At 35.5% G+C, this 17,792-nt stretch overlaps 4 protein-coding genes across 5 annotated transcripts; all 4 read right to left on the bottom strand.

Moving 5' to 3' along the window:
• Nucleotides 1–652: 652 nt before the first annotated feature.
• LOC133688309 (probably inactive leucine-rich repeat receptor-like protein kinase IMK2) lies at nt 653–4,140 on the bottom strand. Its single transcript, XM_062107745.1, has 2 exons — nt 2,063–4,140; nt 653–1,441 (listed from the first exon to the last, which is right to left on the bottom strand). The coding sequence occupies exons 1-2, from the start codon at nt 3,915–3,917 to the stop codon at nt 831–833; spliced, it is 2,466 nt and encodes an 821-aa protein (XP_061963729.1). The 5' UTR covers nt 3,918–4,140; the 3' UTR covers nt 653–830.
• Nucleotides 4,141–6,638: 2,498 nt separating this feature from the next.
• Nucleotides 6,639–7,556, bottom strand: LOC133688468 (PRA1 family protein B4-like). Its single transcript, XM_062107959.1, has one exon. The coding sequence runs from the start codon at nt 7,434–7,436 to the stop codon at nt 6,768–6,770; it is 669 nt and encodes a 222-aa protein (XP_061963943.1). The 5' UTR covers nt 7,437–7,556; the 3' UTR covers nt 6,639–6,767.
• Nucleotides 7,557–12,154: 4,598 nt separating this feature from the next.
• Nucleotides 12,155–14,020, bottom strand: LOC133689741 (uncharacterized). 2 transcript variants are annotated; one of them, XM_062109743.1, is made up of 4 exons: nt 13,861–14,020; nt 12,707–12,907; nt 12,561–12,619; nt 12,155–12,411 (listed from the first exon to the last, which is right to left on the bottom strand). In XM_062109743.1, the coding sequence occupies exons 1-3, from the start codon at nt 13,969–13,971 to the stop codon at nt 12,566–12,568; spliced, it is 366 nt and encodes a 121-aa protein (XP_061965727.1). In that variant the 5' UTR covers nt 13,972–14,020; the 3' UTR covers nt 12,155–12,411; nt 12,561–12,565. The 2 variants fall into 2 exon arrangements, with proteins under 2 accessions (XP_061965727.1, XP_061965728.1); XM_062109744.1 differs by lacking the exon at nt 12,561–12,619.
• A 1,910-nt stretch (nt 14,021–15,930) lies between these two features.
• LOC133689742 (uncharacterized) lies at nt 15,931–17,792 on the bottom strand. The gene is made up of 3 exons (XM_062109745.1): nt 17,612–17,792; nt 16,591–16,791; nt 15,931–16,284 (listed from the first exon to the last, which is right to left on the bottom strand). The coding sequence occupies exons 1-3, from the start codon at nt 17,720–17,722 to the stop codon at nt 16,249–16,251; spliced, it is 348 nt and encodes a 115-aa protein (XP_061965729.1). The 5' UTR covers nt 17,723–17,792; the 3' UTR covers nt 15,931–16,248.

The following is a 17,792-nucleotide window of genomic DNA, read 5'->3' as shown; positions in this document are numbered from 1 at the left end:
AAACAGATTCCCTTTCATCTGGAAGGAATTCTAATGGGGAGTTTAAATATATATCTTTTGTACCAGTTATAGTAAAAAGCTTTTTTTTTTTATCTCTACTAGTAATAAAGAGAATAGGAGGAATTTGACATGCAGCATGATGATGGTGGTTTTGTTGCTGACATTGATATAAATTTCTCAACAAAATAGGGAGTAGAAATTAGTGTCCACCACCGACCTTTTGGAGACCAACTTTAAGCCACGGGCAGATTTTGCGGTTGGAAGTCGATGTAGAGTGAAACCAACAGATCATGCAACAGATTGCTAAATCTCTAGTTGTTCTTGATTATGAACTAGCCTTTTGCTTTTTCATTGCTGCTGCTTCTGCTGATTTATCTTCCGTTTGCAAGGTCTCCAGCCATTAGGGTTTTTCTTCGGTACTCAGTGTTATGACAGGGCGCAAGGAGAAGGACTCTTTTCTTTTTATCAAGTAAGATAAAGGATACTTAAATTGCATGTATACTTCTTTTATAGAGTGAAATTCCCTATCAGCTTACTTGAACACAGCTTGTGAAATGTGATAAGTTTGCTTATTTGAGATTTCTTCTGTTTACCTACAGAATAATGAATTAAAAGAATACATTATTATTATCGCAAGAAAAAAGAATACATATTTCCAACAGAACTCACTAACTTGTATTTACTTATGGTAACCAAGAATATAAGAATTAAAGAATTTGAGAACTGTTAAAGAATTTGAGAACTACCCTCCTATGATAAACCTTGTAAACCAACCAAAAAAAAGAAACAAAACATTATTTCTAGCACATACAAAAAATATACGACACTCTCTACTCAGTCGTTGGTACTTTGCCTCCATCATCAGCAGGAGCAGCAGCTAGCTCTGGCTTAATCTCCTCAAGTTGCTGAACAACTTCTTCGGCTTCAGGACGAGCAGTTGGTGTGGGATCAACACAATGCAGAGCTAATTTCAATGTGTTAAGTAACTCATCACCTATAGTTTGTGAATCCCTCACGAGCTCTAAATCAAAGATTTCATTAGTCCACTCCTCCTTCACAATGGATGCAACCCATTGGGGCAAATCCATGCCATTCATTGGTTCACCTGGTGATTTCCCGGTCAGAAGCTCCAAAATGATCACTCCAAGGCTGTAGACATCAGTCTTTGTGTTGGCATTCTTGAGTTTTGAGAGCTCTGGTGCACGATAGCCAAGTGTTCCAACAGTGGAAATCACGTTGGTGTTGGCAGCAGTAGTCATGAGCCTGGAGAGGCCAAAGTCCGCAATGTGAGCATTAGTTTGCTCGTCGAGTAATATGTTGCTTGATGTGAGATTCCCATGAATGATCTCCTGCTGGGTGTGGAGATGGTTTAGTCCACGCGCAACACCAATGGCTATGTTCATCCTTGTTGGCCAATCGACAGCGATTTCAGGCCCACGAGCTGCAAACAAATGATTTTAAACCATAATTGCTCTCGATGTTTAGGAATTTGCATAGCTTGACTAGGCAGTTGTTACTCAAAATTATCAAAAAGCAGAAACAGAACAATATCAAATTCATCACTCAAAGTTTTATCTTTCTATGTCCAACTATTTATGTAGAACACAATCGTCATTAACTCTCTCTTCTTTTGGGATATTCAAGGAAGCACACAGTTATGAATGATTATGAGCCTGAACAGGATCAAAATTTCTTTTTCATTCAATAAGCTTCCAATGCTAGCTTCAAACTTGTTAATTAGAATTTATTGCAAATGTTTTTAACACCTTCAGGGTGGAGTCTCATGTGACTTAAAATTTCCAGCTATTAAATTTTTCATTTCATCCTTGATCTTTAATTCCTTGCAATCAATGGTCATCAATCCATCAAAGCATAAAAGATAGTTCTTACTCAAAATTCATCTTTTTACACCAAAACTATGCAATACAAGTTCAATGCTATCATCAAGAATCTGTTTTGGTTATTCAGAGTTTATGAAAGCAAGCTATTAGAAATGAATAATTACGAGCAGACAGAATTTGGTATATGTATGCACTGATAGAATTTGGTGGAATCAACTTACCATGGAGGTAGGATGCAAGACTCCCTATGGGCATATAGTCAAAAACAAGAAGCTTCTCTCCTTTGGGACCCAAATAATAGGCCCTCAGTGCCAAGAGATTCGGGTGCCGAATCTTACCGAGAGCAGCAGCCTCTGTTTCAAACTCCATCTGCCCCTTTGTAGTCTTCTCCCTCAACCTTTTCACTGCAACTTGTTTGCCATCCTCTAATGTTGCCTTGTAAGCTGTTCCATAACTACTCTTCCCCATTATCTCCGCAGTTGCACACAACAAATCATCTGCTGTAAACACAAATTGCCCATCAAAGTGGACTAATTTCCCACCCATTTCACCTCCAGATTCAACTTCAGGACCTGCCACAGCACCTGTCTTCTCACTTTTCCCTGGGAGCCCCCGCATACTAGTTTTACCATGCTTTCCTTTTGAAGCAGACCTTTTCTTCATCAAACAACATAGCAGAATGAAGCAGAGAAGAAGCAGCACAACTAAGAGGACACCAGCTGCTATGAGAATAATGTCTTTAGTGCTAAATTTTCGGCGATGACGTTTTGGTTCTTCTTTTGTTGGAGTTGGAAGAACTACAGGTGGGGGTGAAAGACATGGGGTTGAAATGCTGTAGCCACATAGCTGAAGATTTCCCACAAAAGAGCTTGAATTGAACTTCTTAGCAAGGGATGAGGGAACAGAACCAGAAAGATTGTTATAAGAAACATTGAAGTAAGTGAGAGTGGCTAGGCGAACAAGAGAAGCTGGAATTTCTCCACTAAAATTATTTTGGGCTAAATCAAGCTGATTGATACTGGAAATGTTTCCAATAGAAGCTGGGATGGGGCCTATGAACTGATTATTTTTCAGGTTTAGAACTGTGAGGTTGTGTAATCTATCAAAACCATCTGGGATCTGATTGTCGAGACGGTTTCCCTCTAGATTCAGTGAGGCTAAAGAGGTAAGATTGGAGAAGCTAGATGGAATGCTTCCATTGAAAGCATTGTTCGAAAAATCAAGCTTTTGAAGCCTTGAGAGACTCCCCATTTCATTGGGTATGGCCCCGGAAAGCTGATTATGACTAAGAGAAATCTCTTGAAGTAAAGCCAACTTGTTAAGACTAACAGGAATAGTTCCAGAAATGAGGTTATGATCAAGGATCAAGAACTGAAGGTGATAAGAATAGTTTCCTTCTCTCCCCCAAGTATCCGGGATTGACCCAGAGAGGTGGTTGTGTTGGAGAGCAAGAACGATGAGAGAAGGGGACTGAGTAAGACTAACTGGGATCGACCCCATTAATGAATTAAAGCTCAGATTAAGTCTATATAACCTTGTAGAATTCGCAAGACTAGGAGGAATTGTGCCAGTGAGAGAATTGTTACTTACATCAAGAGTCTGGAGAACAGGACAGTTACCAATGGAAGGAGGGATAGAACCCGAAAGTCGGTTGTTGAAGAGGTAAACCCCTCTAAGATTGTGAAGCAAACCAAGAGACCTAGGGACAGTACCACCAAGTACATTATCATGCAAACTAATCTTTCTGAGTGCTTGAAGCTGGCCAATCTTCTCAGAGATTCTGCCACCTAGTCCTTTCCAAGGAAGCTGGATAGCAATAACTTGTCCTTTGACACATTTGATTCCTGCCCACCGACCAGAGCAAGCTCCATATCCACTACCATTCCAGCTTCGTAAAAACCCTTTGAAGTCGATTAGTTCATTCCTTATAGCTCGAAGAGCTTGATAATCTGCTCGGGTGACCATTACACCATCCCATTTTTGGCTTGAAGCAAATTGGGGCAAAAAAACCAGTAGAAACAAGCACAAGTGTGTGTAAAAGAAGTACTTGTCGCGGAAGTGACAAGTATTTTCCATGAACAAGTTCAAGAAACAAAAAAAAAAAGTTGAAAGAACTGAAGAGAGTTTCTAAGAATGTCCGTGCTCTCCTCTCCTGAACAATGAGGGGAAAGTTTGGTCTGTTAGGGAGCAATGTGAGGGAGGAGATAAGGGAGATACAAAAGCAGGCAGAGTTAAGGTCCTTCACTGTTTTGGCGTTAGTTTCTCCTGCTTCTAACGGCTAGTTTTCCTCGTATTGTATACAATATGTTTCATAAGCTGAACCAGTCTTCTTCCCTGACCGGGACCCTTCACTTACAACGGCTACATTTCTTGGTCCAGGGGGACATAACAACATGCTTTACTCTTGGTCAAAATCACAAATTTGCCACTGTAAACTAGCATCTGGCCTCGAGGCAATTTTTGGTAGAGTTAGCCCCCTTTGGCATTGCTGCTAGTTTTCTCCTGCTTTTAACTATATTTTAAAAAAATTCTAGTTTTTTTTAGTTTAAGATTAATTTATTTTAGTATTTTTAGATTGTTTTTAGATGATAATAATAAAAATAAATTTTAAAAAATAAAAAATATTATTTTAATATATTTCCAAACAAAAAAAATACTTTTAAAAAAATTCTTTAATTCATTTCCAACTACCTTAATTATTTGTAAATCATGAGAACACTTAGTTTTATGTGTCCTTTTTGCTAGGTTAAAATCATGAAACTCAAGCTTTTGTCTGCATGCGGCCCTCTGGAGTCTGGACTCATTGCTCAAGCGATCAACAGACAGGTTTGCTCTTTGTTATCACCTAACCTGGGGGCATCGCTCCAAAGTCTAGGCCTCTTGATTTCATTGATGGATATTTTTGGACTAAATAATTGATTACTTGTTATAAAAATGCATTTTCAGCTTTAGAAAAATATATAAATCCGCGGCCACAAGCCACACTGCACTTCCCGTGAATGAAAACCTTGTTAATTCTTGAATCAATAGTTGTACCGTCACATTTCAAAATTTAAGCCTGGCATAAAAGCCCACTGAGATGAGACTTAAACTCCACCACCACTTTCCAAGCGGCAAAGGAGAACTGAATTTAATCGTTGAGAATAGAGCCATGAACCATAGTAGGTGCAGGGCATCTTCCTCCATGTGACTGCAGACTTGAGAGTTATGGGTTTAGCAAGGAGCATGAGATATGGGTCTCTGACTTGCAGACCCAGGAATCCAACTTGAGATTTGCTAGGTTTCAATTACAATGCTGAAGCAAAAACCAACAGCAATAACCCTTTTTAAACTTCAGAAAATCAAAATGAAACGAACAATCATGCAAGCATGCTTTCTCAACAAAAAAAAAAAAACTTGCTGCATCACCTGCATGCAGACAGCAGGCTTCTTGAGCACAGCAAAATAGATACATTCAACTGTAACAAAAGAGCAGGGTGACTAATAGAGAAAAGAAGGATCGATCAGGATCAAGATCATCTTGCGGGACCACTTCTCCACCAAAAAAACTGGTTATACGTATCTCAATTAAAACTGGTTATACAAGGCATAGTCACAATCACCACACTGAAAAGAAAAGCCCCATGCAATTCAGATCGTGCTCAAATGAGCTTGCAGTGAGTTTACGAGAATTTTTGTCATCCGTTCTCCTCAGTAACTTCATTCGACAACATGGAGGCTATTAACGAAGCAAAAGGTTTTTAATGAAGCAAAAGGAACAAGCAAACATCATCATACAACAAGTCTGCAAAACCCATCCCTCATTGGCAAAAATTATAGCTAGTGGTTCACACAATATGGATCCATTGAAGCCTAAGAAGACAGGTTGCATGCTTGCAAAAATAAGGAGCAGTGCTATTCTTTAAGAATCCATGGAAAGGATGTTAGCTTTTAAGTCAATATTGACTAGTTGTAAGTTTAATATACCCACCAATCCCACTGTGAAGCTGCTACACATACATAGACCACATAGATACCCCGGGCTCAAACCTGGATCGTAATACCCACTAAATTAGGTAATGTATGGTCAGATCAATCAACCTGGCCATTGCATATAGCTGGAGCTCAATCAACAAGCAAGCAAACCTGCAAACTAGAGTAAATAAAGCACAGCAAAATCAGAAGAACACACTTCCAAGACAGCAATAAATCAGATGGCAAGCAGCAAATAGCCTGTTTCAGATTATCCTATCAACATGACGCAAGTTCCGTTACATTGATCTCAAAAAAGGATAGGGGAAAGTAGTGTATTTAGAAGATCACAATGGCAAAAACTATAGCTGAAAAACATCATGCATAGAAAGCTTTTAGACCCCATCCTAAGATTGACAAAAACACAAGTTTAACATAGAATTGATCCATTTAAGCCTACAATTATTTGTATCTAAGCGAATGCCAAATAGAGAATAGCAGGTGCAGGTTAGCGAGCAACGAATCCAAAGGAGACCACCGTATCTAAGTATGCCCTGAATTGCAGGACTACTACAGCACTTAATGCAATTTCCCCAAATCCTGAATATTTGATTGACCAATTCCAATTAGACTATCTAGAAAGTTCATCAGCAATGCCAGCCATTGGACTCTGCCGGTGAGATCACAACTATCTCCTAGCCGTGCATGACCAGGAAGATCCCATGCATCTGTCTACAACGTACATCAAATATGAACCATCCAATCACTTATAGACAAGATGCAAATTCAGTAATCTTCAAATCAAACTAATTACAGCCCAATCATATGAATTGCATCCTAAAAAAATGAAAGAAGGAAAGAATTTATAGATCCGTTTCCACAATTACAAAATCCAAAAGAAAAAAAAAAGAAGACAATTTTAACCATTATTCATATAAATTCTGTATTTATTTCATCTATCAATTTAACCAATCCTCAAACACGGGCGGCTGCCACAAGAGGCGCCGCAGAGGAAACAACATTGGAGGCAGCGCTGCCGAGGAAGGAAGACAAGAAGCCAGTGTTTGCATTTTCTGGAACGTCATCCAAGAAAAGATCCTCAGGAACACGAAAAGCACCATGAGCACAAACGATCCCAACACCGACCAAAAGCGCCGATATTATCACAGATCCGACACTAGTTAGAAAAACCACGAAAACACTCAATGCAATCAGAATCCCGAGCGTTTCACGGTCACTATAAGTCCGGCCGAAGAGGACCAAAGGCTGATCCGAAGCGCGGAAGAGATATAAGAAAAGCCAAGAACAGAGCAGGCCGAGGAGGAGGAGGAGAGAGAAGGGGTGAGAAAGGAGGGAAAATGCAAGGATTACGGAAATAGCGGTAAGATAGTTGATGCGGAAGTAGGAGTAGTTTTTACGGATGCGAGTTGTGGCTTCGGATATGGATTCAGGTTTAGAGAAAGCGGATCGGTCGATTAGTTCGGAAAAGGGGCGGCGTTGGGCGAAACCGTTGCGGACGGATTCGGTAATGTTGTTGAGGAATGCGCGGAGGGCGTGTGGAGGGAGAGGTGGTTGGGAGGCGGCAGCGGCGGGTGGTTGTTGCTGGTTTGTGATCGGGAGGACTGGCGGAGACTGGGATGACATTGTGTAGATTTGTTTTTTTATTTTGGGGAGGGGGAAGAGGGAGATTGAAAGGGAATTTAGGGAGGTGAAATAGGCTTAAATTTAGAGAGGTGTAATTTAACGGATAGAGAAAAGAAAGGGAGTTAGATATTTTATTTTATTTTACGGTGATTGCTTGCTTTCCTTCTTTATTACGGTGACACGGACCTAAGACCTTCCTTCCTAAAGTCAATTCACTAATAAGAAGCTGACATGTCAGCTTTCTTGGTATGTGCTTAGTTTCCGGGCTCTTTCTGCTGGAAGGATGGGTTATATTAGGGAAGCCCAATGGGCTTGGATTTAGGTCTAACTTGACCCGGGTATTACGGGGAACTTGGGGTCATAATGGTTTATGGTTGATTAAAAAATACCACCAATAAAATAGAAAAAAAGAAAAAGAAAAATGGAGAGTCCAAGCAGCAACACCTTGTTAGATTTCTCCTGCGTAGTGTTGTTTGCACCTTTTGAACCTGAACCGACCTTCATCTCTACCATGAAAACCCACGATCCAAAACCCAAAACACAGCCACGTTCACTCTTTTCTTGTGGGTTCTTTCGGCAATGGACAAAAACTACTCTACCATCTTTGTGTGGTTATAATTGCTTTTTAAAGTATTTTTTACTCAGAAATATATCAAAATAATATTTTTTTTATTTTTTAAAAATTATTTTTAACATCAATGCATCAAAATGATCTAAAAACACTAAAAAATATTAATTTGAAGTAAAGAAAAAAAATATAAAACACTTAAATTTGTTCAAAAATATTTTTAAAATGCAAAAACAAACAGAACCTCTCATCACTCCCAACCCACCTTCTCTTCTTATCTTCAATGGCACACGCAACAGCTTGAGCTTTCCCAACTTTTTTTCTCTAGGCAGAGGAATCAACCCTCTCGATGAGAGATAGGATTGTCATCGATGCTATGACAACCAAAAAAAAAACTCAAAAATTCATATAAATCACAAAATTCAAACAAGATATTTATAAAATTATCAGGCTTACATTATCCTTACCTAGAATTTGTAATTCCTAATGTTGCATGGGGGAGAGTCGTTGGAAGTCGTAACCTAAGTTGTTTGGTTTTAGAAAACTTGAGTTTACTAGTCTTATTAGAAATTTAAAGGATAAGGGATTGATTGTAGCTAGAGAATGTATTAATACTTCTAACGCACCCTACTTGAAATAAACTACATTGCATGGTTTGAATGTGGTTTAAAGGTTTTGATGGGTTTCTAACTAGTAATTTATCTATGACTTAGGATTGAGATTTATTTGTATGAATAAATCCGGCATTAAGAATTTATTATGAACTTGTATACCCAAATAAATTTTTATAAAATTTTTTTTCTGTAATTCGTATATTGCGGTGAAAAATACTCTCAATTAAAATTGATGAATATTTACAATAACTCTGAGATTTTTTTGTTAACTTTTGATATTTAAATACCAGCCTTATTTGTGGGTCCAACATTTATACAAGAATATTAACTACTAATTCTCATGGATTAAAATTTTAGTTATTATTGGAATATTGGTCAAATTCTCGTAGATTCAATAAACTGATTTTTAAATCTAAAATGTATACTAAAAAAATAAAACATACAATATATTTTATTTTACGAGATATGATTTTGTATTTTTTTTAAGAGACTTAGTTGTATGCAACACGCAGAAAGACATTATTTTTTATTATTTTTTTGTATTTTTGTAAGACCGTATTTGGCAAAAAAAAAACATTTTTTCTTGAAATGAAAGCTACCCAAAACAACCTTTAAAGATGTTTGCCAAATACACCCTTAAACCAAATAAACCTTAACAAAAATGACAGCAAACCAAACAAGGCTTAAGGACTGGCTTGGTTTTGACCTGACTAGATTGACCCGAAAACAAACCAAAACAAAGACTCAAAACAAAGACCTAAAACCAAAACAGATTAAACATAACAAAAACATGAAAACTCAAAATCTTTTAAACAAAATGGATCAAACATGAAAAAATAAAGAACACGAAGAACATTTAAGTGTGAACCCAACAAATTTAAGTGTCTTTTACAAGTCGATATTCAGTATCTGATTTGTTCAATTGGACCCTTAGATGATCACCAAACTTTTAATTTTTTTCAATTTGACCATTGATTTCACTGATTTCAATCCTCGAAGTCGCGTGTCTTTTGCAAGTTGGCCATTGGTTTATAAATTATTCAATTAAGTCCCTAATTGCCTATCAGACTTTAATTGTTATGCAATTAAGCCCCTGATTTGACCAATTAAACTTTTCAAAGTTCAATTTCAGTCCCCAAACTTTTATTTGTTTCAATTAACATCCAAATTGACTCTAAAAGTTGATTTTCCTTGCGATTAAGTCCTCAATAAATTTAATTAAACCTTCCAAAATTCCAATTGAGTCCTTAAACATCCAAATAAAAATATTTTTACCAATGAGATCTTTTGTCAATAAAGATTGGGTTGCTAATTTTATCAATTGAGTACATTTTGGTCTCCTAACTTTTTACTTGTCATTTTGGTCCTTCACCACCAATTTGAGTAGTTTTTTAAGCTTTCTTCATGTGTACTCTTTTATTTTTTTGGATTTTTTTATTTTTTTGTGGGGTAAAAAAATAGATAACAACGTCTAATTTAGTCAAAGTCGCTAAAACTTTACACATGCTCTCTCTCAGAAAACCTGAATTTCAAAATCAAAATTCAAATCATTAAAACAAAACAACAATTCAATTTGAACCCTAATTTGAAAGGGAAAAAATAAAAAATCACCACTGATTTTTATGGCCTTCCGTCTGCAACCTCTTCTTCTTTGGTGTGGCCTTGCTTTTTTTTTTTTAGTTTGATCACTTTTTTCAGGAGCGTTTGAAAATGTGGGTCAACCTATTTTTTTTAATTTAATTTTTTTATATGTTTTGATGCGCTGATCTTAAAAATAATTTTAAAAAAATAAAAAAATATTATTTTAATATATTTTAACATGAAAAATATTTAAAAAATAACCGCAACTAACTGAAATTTCATTCCTCTCTTTTATCTTTTGGTTTATAAAATTCCTCTCTTTTGTCCTTTTGGTTTAGAAAAGCCAGAGGTATGAATAGACGAGAGTTCAGATGTAAAAAGAAAAGGAAAAAAACACAAGCGAAATATTTAAACAATAATAAGTAAAAAGTAAATCAAAACAGGCCCAGAATTTTTAATTCCTAATTTTCTCCCCACACTCAAATTCCAAAATTAAAATTCAAAATCATTAAAACAAAACAAAATTAAATTTGAAACCCTAATTTGAAAAGGCCAGAAAACAAAAAAAATCACCCTTGATTTTTATGGACTTCCTTATGCAACCTCTTTTTTTTTTTCTTTTTTTTTTGTGTGGCCTCGCTTCTCTTTCTTCAGTCTAGTCGCCTCCCTCATCCCTGTCATGTTCTTTTGGTTTAGTAAAGGCAGAGGTTAATAAATGTGAGTTCAGAAGGATAAGCCACATCTCCCATGAAAAATTAAGGAGGAGAAGTACGGTGCTTTCCATCCCTTTTAGTTTTTTTGTTAATGTGATCTTACCGTTCGTCTGCTTTTAGTTAATCGGATTACAAGTCATTGAACATATTTTCTAATATTTTTTGTTTTATTATATCTAACAGCTTAAAACAAGAGAAGAAATGTGATACAAAGATGGCAAGAACATAGAATAGAAACAAACAAGAATAGTTCATGCTCGCCACTCTAAAATGCAAAATCATTGAAATAAAGATACAAATTTACTCACCAATTTAGAAATACAGAGTTATGAAATAAAAGTACCACTCGCAAGGAGATGTAGAACTACATAGGGTGTCAAAAAGGGCAAATAAAAAACTTTTCAATTCAAATACTTCAAAAGATGCCTAATAATATATGGTTTGAATATTCATTATATACTTGGAACAATCTTCTAAATCTAAAGATATACTAAAATGACATAATTGCATTTAGAATAAATGATTTTTACATAAAACTAGATAAATAATACTTAGCACACATTTTTCACTTATTAAAAACAAACAAATACATGGAAGGCCTAAAATATAAAACAATCACAACTTCTTCTACATAACTTTAATATATGCATGATTGGATAATATAAAAAGATCACGTTTTGAATTTTAAAATCACATGATAGACTTATTTCCCATGCAATGAAAAAAGGCAAATTCACACTCAAAGTTGATTCATAGGCTGATAGTAAACAACATCAAGAACTTCATTCATCCATCTACATTACCAAACCAAACTCATGTAGCTCAACATCAATAGGATCATTAGAGAACACTCTCATGTTCGAAAGGTGCATGCAGTTAGAAAACCAATATTAGGCTAAATCATGCAATAAGCCCCTAGCAATTTGGTTTAGAATATGCTCAGACCATTACCTTAGGCTTACAATGCTAACTCCTCTAGCTCCATTGAGAAGTCTTTACCATCTGGAAGATGGGATTGTAGAGAGACCAACAGAAATAGTTGTTCGGAATTGTAGAAAGGATGAGCATCATACAAACAGAAAGGATGCATGTAAACAAGCGGGTGCCAAGGCACTTTGAATTACAGTTTTTTGATTCACGTATTATCATTTTAAACTGCCTGAACAAGAATCCATAACCAGTTTAAGATCGTGGAGATGCAAAGTCTAATAAAGCAATGCTGAGCATGTCAAAGAACATTCATTGATGATTAAACGATTATTTAGACTAAGATTTCACGCAAACATATTGTTTTCCCATAAAAGAGGCACAGTTTAAAAGCTTTCATGTTCTAGATATCATAAGCCTAGACAAAAACAGAAATATTCTACTTAATCAAGTTTCTACAATAGTAAAACACCACAGACACATCTGTCTGAACGCATGGTGTCAAGTCTGAGAGCAACTCAGGTGAAAAGCTGGATTTAGAAGGTGGAACCATTCCATCCAAAGTGGGATCCCTGCAAAATACAGCAAGCATCAAAGCATTATTAGTGGCAGAAAAAACCATAAAATGGCAGCCAATATGAACATAACCTGAGAATAAGTTGAATCCTCCAGGAATTCAATAACAATGCTCACAGTTTAAAAACAGTAAGTGTTTATTTACATGATCTACTGCTGGTGTAAAGCATGCAAACACTGTGCATATTCTTGGCTTTGATGGGCCTAAACAAACAGGAAGAATGCAATGAGAAGAAATGTGTGCATGGAAATGATCTATCTTCTTGAAAATTAAATGTTGAGATGGCTTGCCTTGGAATCAAAAAATTTGAGGAAGAACCGTGACTTGGGCACCGACAGCTTCGACTCAAGAATGGTAGCAATTGCAGAACTCAGTTTCTTGTTCACATCACCGCTAAGGCCGCCAACAGATACCAACTCACCATAAGCTGCTGGCTGCTCAGTTCCTCCAAATGCAATTGGTACTGAGCCCTTCAACACAATCATCACATACTGCACAATCACACACATAAAATAGTTATCAGACACATCCAGTGAGCAAAATATGGTATCGATCAATGCATATTATGAGCAAACTGTGGTATCAATCAATGCAAATATGCAACTTCCTTCTAGGTTGTAAAAATTTGAAAAATAACAGACATAAAAGCACAAAACATTGAAACAAGGAGGTTTGCAGGTGTAGGTGTACAAAACACAATTCCCGTCCACTATAGAGATAAACTAGCAAAGAACAAGCAAACAGAGATAAAATCCATTTCTTCTTTCATGGCCAAATAAGTGATACTAGAATCAACTGTATTAAAAGCTACACAAGACACTGCAACCAAATCACACTTTGACCATCATAGTTTCCGAGGGAACTCTTTAAAAGAGACACCTCCCAGGAATTAAAAAGAAAAAACCCATTGTACAGTCCATTGTGAACACAAGCACAACTAGATAGAAAAACCTAAACTTATCCAGTTCAAAATCAAATGATAAACAGCCCAATCATATCAAACGATTCTAGAACCATACCACATCATGAACTCAAGTATCCAGAAATTCTTTCCGATGTAGTTGATAGAAACTATTTACAGTTATTACTCTATCCTTGTCACCTTGAAAATGAGCATACAAATACACTTCACAGTAACCAAGAAACTTACCTCCATTCCCCCTCCATCATTACAAAAACTATTTACAATTATTAGTACTAACAAGCTAAAACAATTTTAATACCAGCTAGAACACACATTAATCAAACCCTAAAAACCCACTATAAAACTTGTAGCAGGCTAATTGTTTAAATAGTTCAAAATCTTTCTATATGCACCAAGGAACCCACAAATAATTTTAATAGCCTGCAACATTTCAACATTTTATCCATATTTCAACAATCAAGTCCAAAAACTAGCATGTATTTACAAGAATCCGAGGCAAATGGAAAAAGAAAATCTTACGGACTCAGGTTTGCCGATGATTTTGGCCACTTGAGAAGAGGCTTCAGAGAGGATGGCGGATGTGTTGACGCCATCGAGATTAACGTTGGTTGAAATGTTCAAGCAAGGCATTTTCTCTGTTGATAACACACTTGTTCTGTTTGCTACTAGCCTACATATATACACTTCAGCTCAGCTCAGCTGCCTTCACTGGATATATTATTTTTTAAAATATTTTATATTTAGAAATATATAAAAATATTATATATTTTTTTTATATTTTAAAATCTATTTTTAATATAAACACATTAAAATAATTAAAAATTTAAAAAATATTTAAAAATATTTAAAAACACAACTGATAATGTAAACAAAAAGTATGGTATAGAAAGAAAATACTACTATAAAATAGTGAAATGATTAATCTGTATTCATTCCGTTAAAATTATAAAGTTTAATTCTTAGTTAATCTAATATTAAAAAATAAAATTAAAAATAAAAATCAACTAAAAAAATCCCAAGTCAACTGGTTTAATCTGCGATCCGGATTATAAGATTGTAGTAATCTCATAAAAACAAATAAAAATTAATTTAATTATGAAACTCAATTACCGATTAATTCAATATTAAAGGATTAAATTAAAAATAAAATCAAATAAAAAAAGAATAAAAATAATAATCAGAGTCAACTCGAGTTAATCTGTCAAACCCAGATAAGAAAACCAAAATAACCTTTCAGTTACTAATTTTTTAATGTAATTATTATTTATTTATCAATAATATTTTAATTTAGATATTATAAAATGAAACGTTTTATTTTACTAAACCGTATTTGTTCTCAACACTATAGTCATCTAAACTAAAAATCAAAGTTACAAACTATTATGACTTTATCTACAACATAAATTGAATATATAACAGCTACACAAGTTTGCAAGAAAGTAGTTTGGATTAAAAGGCAATGGAAGAACTCGAACATAAATAGATAAAAAAGATTTTGGATTAAAAGGCTAATGAAGAACTCGAGCACATATACATAAAAGAGATTTTTGTGAATTTTGATAATTAGAGTGCCTTGTATACTGCAAGTAATCTTTCCTTACATTCAAAGACAAATCACATATAGGAGTGCACTACAACTTTTCCCGAGAAGTAGTGGAAGAGAACAGTGTGGATCGATATGCAAAGATTCACACGACAATTTAGCGTCAGAGGCATGTAGCTGGAAATAATTGGAAAGAAAAAAGATGTGAAAAGTGAGTTTAAGTGGGAGAATGTTGGCTATAAACTCACATTTCGTACTTGGAAAGTCAATTACTTGGAGAAGAGAAACATGGAAAACAACCTTCTTCTGTCTTTTGCAAAGCATGTGGTTGGAAAATCTGAACATGAAAGTGTCAGAGATGGCTGCATGCACAATTGAAAACGCTGAAAGTGGAGGAGTAGCCATGTCAAAAATGGATGCTGAGAAGGTAGCAAAGTTAGTGTGTTTAGCTGGGTTTTTTTTTTTTTTTTTTTTGGCTTAATAAGCGAGGAAGCTCTCTAGAGACCTTTTGTTTCTCTTAATTAACAATAAAAGAGAGTCAGTGTTGTATTATCCATTAAAAATCCTTCGATTCTTGTTTATTGTCTTTCCCTTAAATTTGCCGGGAGTTTTGTTTTTCAACTTAAATCTTTGCCTCAACACTTTAATTTAATTATGTGATACTGTTTCAACCCAACTTAAACCATTAAAATCCTAACAAGCTCTACAATAAATAAATAAATAAATAACCAAAAAAGAAAACAAGGAATTCCTTCTTGCTGATTTTAACATGGCATATGAATCAATCTTTTAAGTCCCAGTCTCTTGAAAAACAGATACTAAAAGAAGAAAGCCGTGATATAATTTGGACATTTTAAGGTTCTGGATTTTGCATTCAAAGAACATTTCGTGAACCTAAATTTGTTATTTCGTTAATAAGTTCACCTGAAATACTTAGAAATGGAAAAAAAAATCAAATAAAAAACACCACACACCCTTTAAAGTTTAAACACTGGTAAAAGAAAGGTCTGTTTTGGCTAATTTGCTAAAATAAGGGAGATACCATCTCATAAAGCAAGCCTAGAGCACGTCTAATTAGAACATTGCTCATAGGCTGATAATGGCTCAAGAACCATAGATATTCACTCCCAAATCATGTGCCAGCACCACAATACAATACAGTTGATTAAATGCCAAGCAAACGTAGTGTTTCCTCATAGAAGGACACAACAGCATTCACATTCTACATACATACATGCATATGCCTAAATGGATATCTATATAACTCAACAAGGCAATGTTTATGCAATAGCAGAACACCAAAGGCGCATAACTTATTGAATCTCCAACGTTAAGTTCGAGGGCAACAAAGAAAGAAGCTGGATTTAGAAGGTGGAACCATTCCATCCAAAGTGGGAACCCTGCAAAAGAAAGCAAACATCAGTATCATTGATAGCGGCTGCAAAATGACTTTTTATGAGGACATAATCTGAGAAATATGTGGAGGTTGACTCCCAAGGAAAATTTAATTTAATAACTATGATTGCATTCAGGAAAAAAAAACTGTTTTTTTTACAGGAATTAATGCTGATATGAAGCAAGCTAAAATCGGGCATATTCTTGGCTATGACCGGCCGGCCAAACAACAGAAAGAATGCAATGCGAAGAAAAATGTGCACCGCAATAATCTATGTTCTTGGTGACAATTAAAAGTTGAGATGGCTTGCCTGAGAGTCATAGAATTTAAGGAAGAGCCGTGACTTGGGTACTGACAACTTTTTCTCCAGAATTGATGCAATTGCAAAGCTCAGATTCTTGTTTACATCAGGGCCAAGGCCACCAATGGATACCAGCTCACCAAAAGCTGCTGGCTCCTGAGTTCCTCCTAATGAAATGGGTATCGATCCCTTCAATACAATCATCACATACTGCATGGCAACAAACATTAAATACTTAAGAAAGGCACATTCCATAGCCAAAATACATCAAACGAACAGCTGGGCAAGAAAAACTTATAAAGAGTATGATCAAGATCACTTTTTTCACACTACCAATTGTAAGAACCGGTAACAAGCACAAAATAGGGGTTGGAAGTTGATGTCTAAAGAACATATTCTTGTCTAGTTTATTGATAAACGAGTAAAAACACACATAGTAATCCATCAGAACCCATCTCAATTTTCTAAAAATAGGCTCAGTACAGGCCATTGTAAGCTAAATCAAAACTCAGATCAGAATTAAATTATCCAGAACCTAGTGTTGTGGATGCTTCATCAAGTGGCTGCAGAACATAAGGAAACCAAACTTCTAAGACCCCACCAAGAAATCAAGCCTGATCTCATCTGACATCCAATAATTCTTTATGTGGTCACAAATTAAGATTTTTCAAAATTGAAAATAATAAATAAATAAAAATAACCAGAATAAACAAACACCATAGCTTTTGAGAAAAAAAGACAGATATTTGTTTCATTTGACCAAATAATAAACAACTAGCACACCTACCATACAGCATCTGCCAGACACAAAGGAAAGAAAGAAAGAAAAATCGATAACCCGCAACAGTTTAGTATTATTATAATTGAAAAATCCAAAAGGATATGCATGTAATATTTACAAGGGAATCATAAGCTTTTAGGTCAGATCATACACAAAAACCCTCAAAGTGGATTATTAAGAGTAAAAACACAAACTTAAAATTAAAGAACTGAAGAAGACCCCAAGAACGAAAATGAAAACAAAACTTACATTGGCTGGCTTGCCGATAAGCTTGGCAACCTCAGAGGTGGCTTCGGAGAGGATGGAGGAGGTGTCAACTCCATCAAGGCTGACGTTTGTGGAAATGATCAAGGCAGGCATCTTCGATCTCTGTCAAAAAATAACAAGGCTCTCTCTCTCTCTGGTGCCAATTCTCTGTTTGCAAGTGTGA

This window comes from Populus nigra, chromosome 3 (assembly GCF_951802175.1).
Source record: "Populus nigra chromosome 3, ddPopNigr1.1, whole genome shotgun sequence".
NCBI lineage: Eukaryota > Viridiplantae > Streptophyta > Magnoliopsida > Malpighiales > Salicaceae > Populus > Populus nigra.
The sequence above is the reverse complement of the archived record's forward strand: the minus strand, read 5'-3'. Positions and strand labels throughout refer to the sequence as shown.

Excerpts from the sequence above, each read along its gene's own strand:
- LOC133689741 (XM_062109743.1), bottom strand. The coding sequence starts at position 13,971 with ATGCCTTGCTTGAACATTTCAACCAACGTTAATCTCGATGGCGTCAAC. Across the intron at positions 12,908-13,860 it reads TCATCGGCAAACCTGAGTCC|TATGTGATGATTGTGTTGAA; the intron begins GTAAGATTTTCT and ends GTGATTGTGCAG. Across the intron at positions 12,620-12,706 it reads TCAAATTTTTTGATTCCAAG|GCCCATCAAAGCCAAGAATA; the intron begins GCAAGCCATCTC and ends CTGTTTGTTTAG.
- LOC133688468 (XM_062107959.1), bottom strand. The coding sequence starts at position 7,436 with ATGTCATCCCAGTCTCCGCCAGTCCTCCCGATCACAAACCAGCAACAA.
- LOC133688309 (XM_062107745.1), bottom strand. The coding sequence starts at position 3,917 with ATGGAAAATACTTGTCACTTCCGCGACAAGTACTTCTTTTACACACAC. Across the intron at positions 1,442-2,062 it reads TCTTGCATCCTACCTCCATG|CTCGTGGGCCTGAAATCGCT; the intron begins GTAAGTTGATTC and ends ATTTGTTTGCAG.
- LOC133689742 (XM_062109745.1), bottom strand. The coding sequence starts at position 17,722 with ATGCCTGCCTTGATCATTTCCACAAACGTCAGCCTTGATGGAGTTGAC. Across the intron at positions 16,792-17,611 it reads TTATCGGCAAGCCAGCCAAT|TATGTGATGATTGTATTGAA; the intron begins GTAAGTTTTGTT and ends GTTGCCATGCAG. Across the intron at positions 16,285-16,590 it reads TTAAATTCTATGACTCTCAG|GGTTCCCACTTTGGATGGAA; the intron begins GCAAGCCATCTC and ends TTTCTTTTGCAG.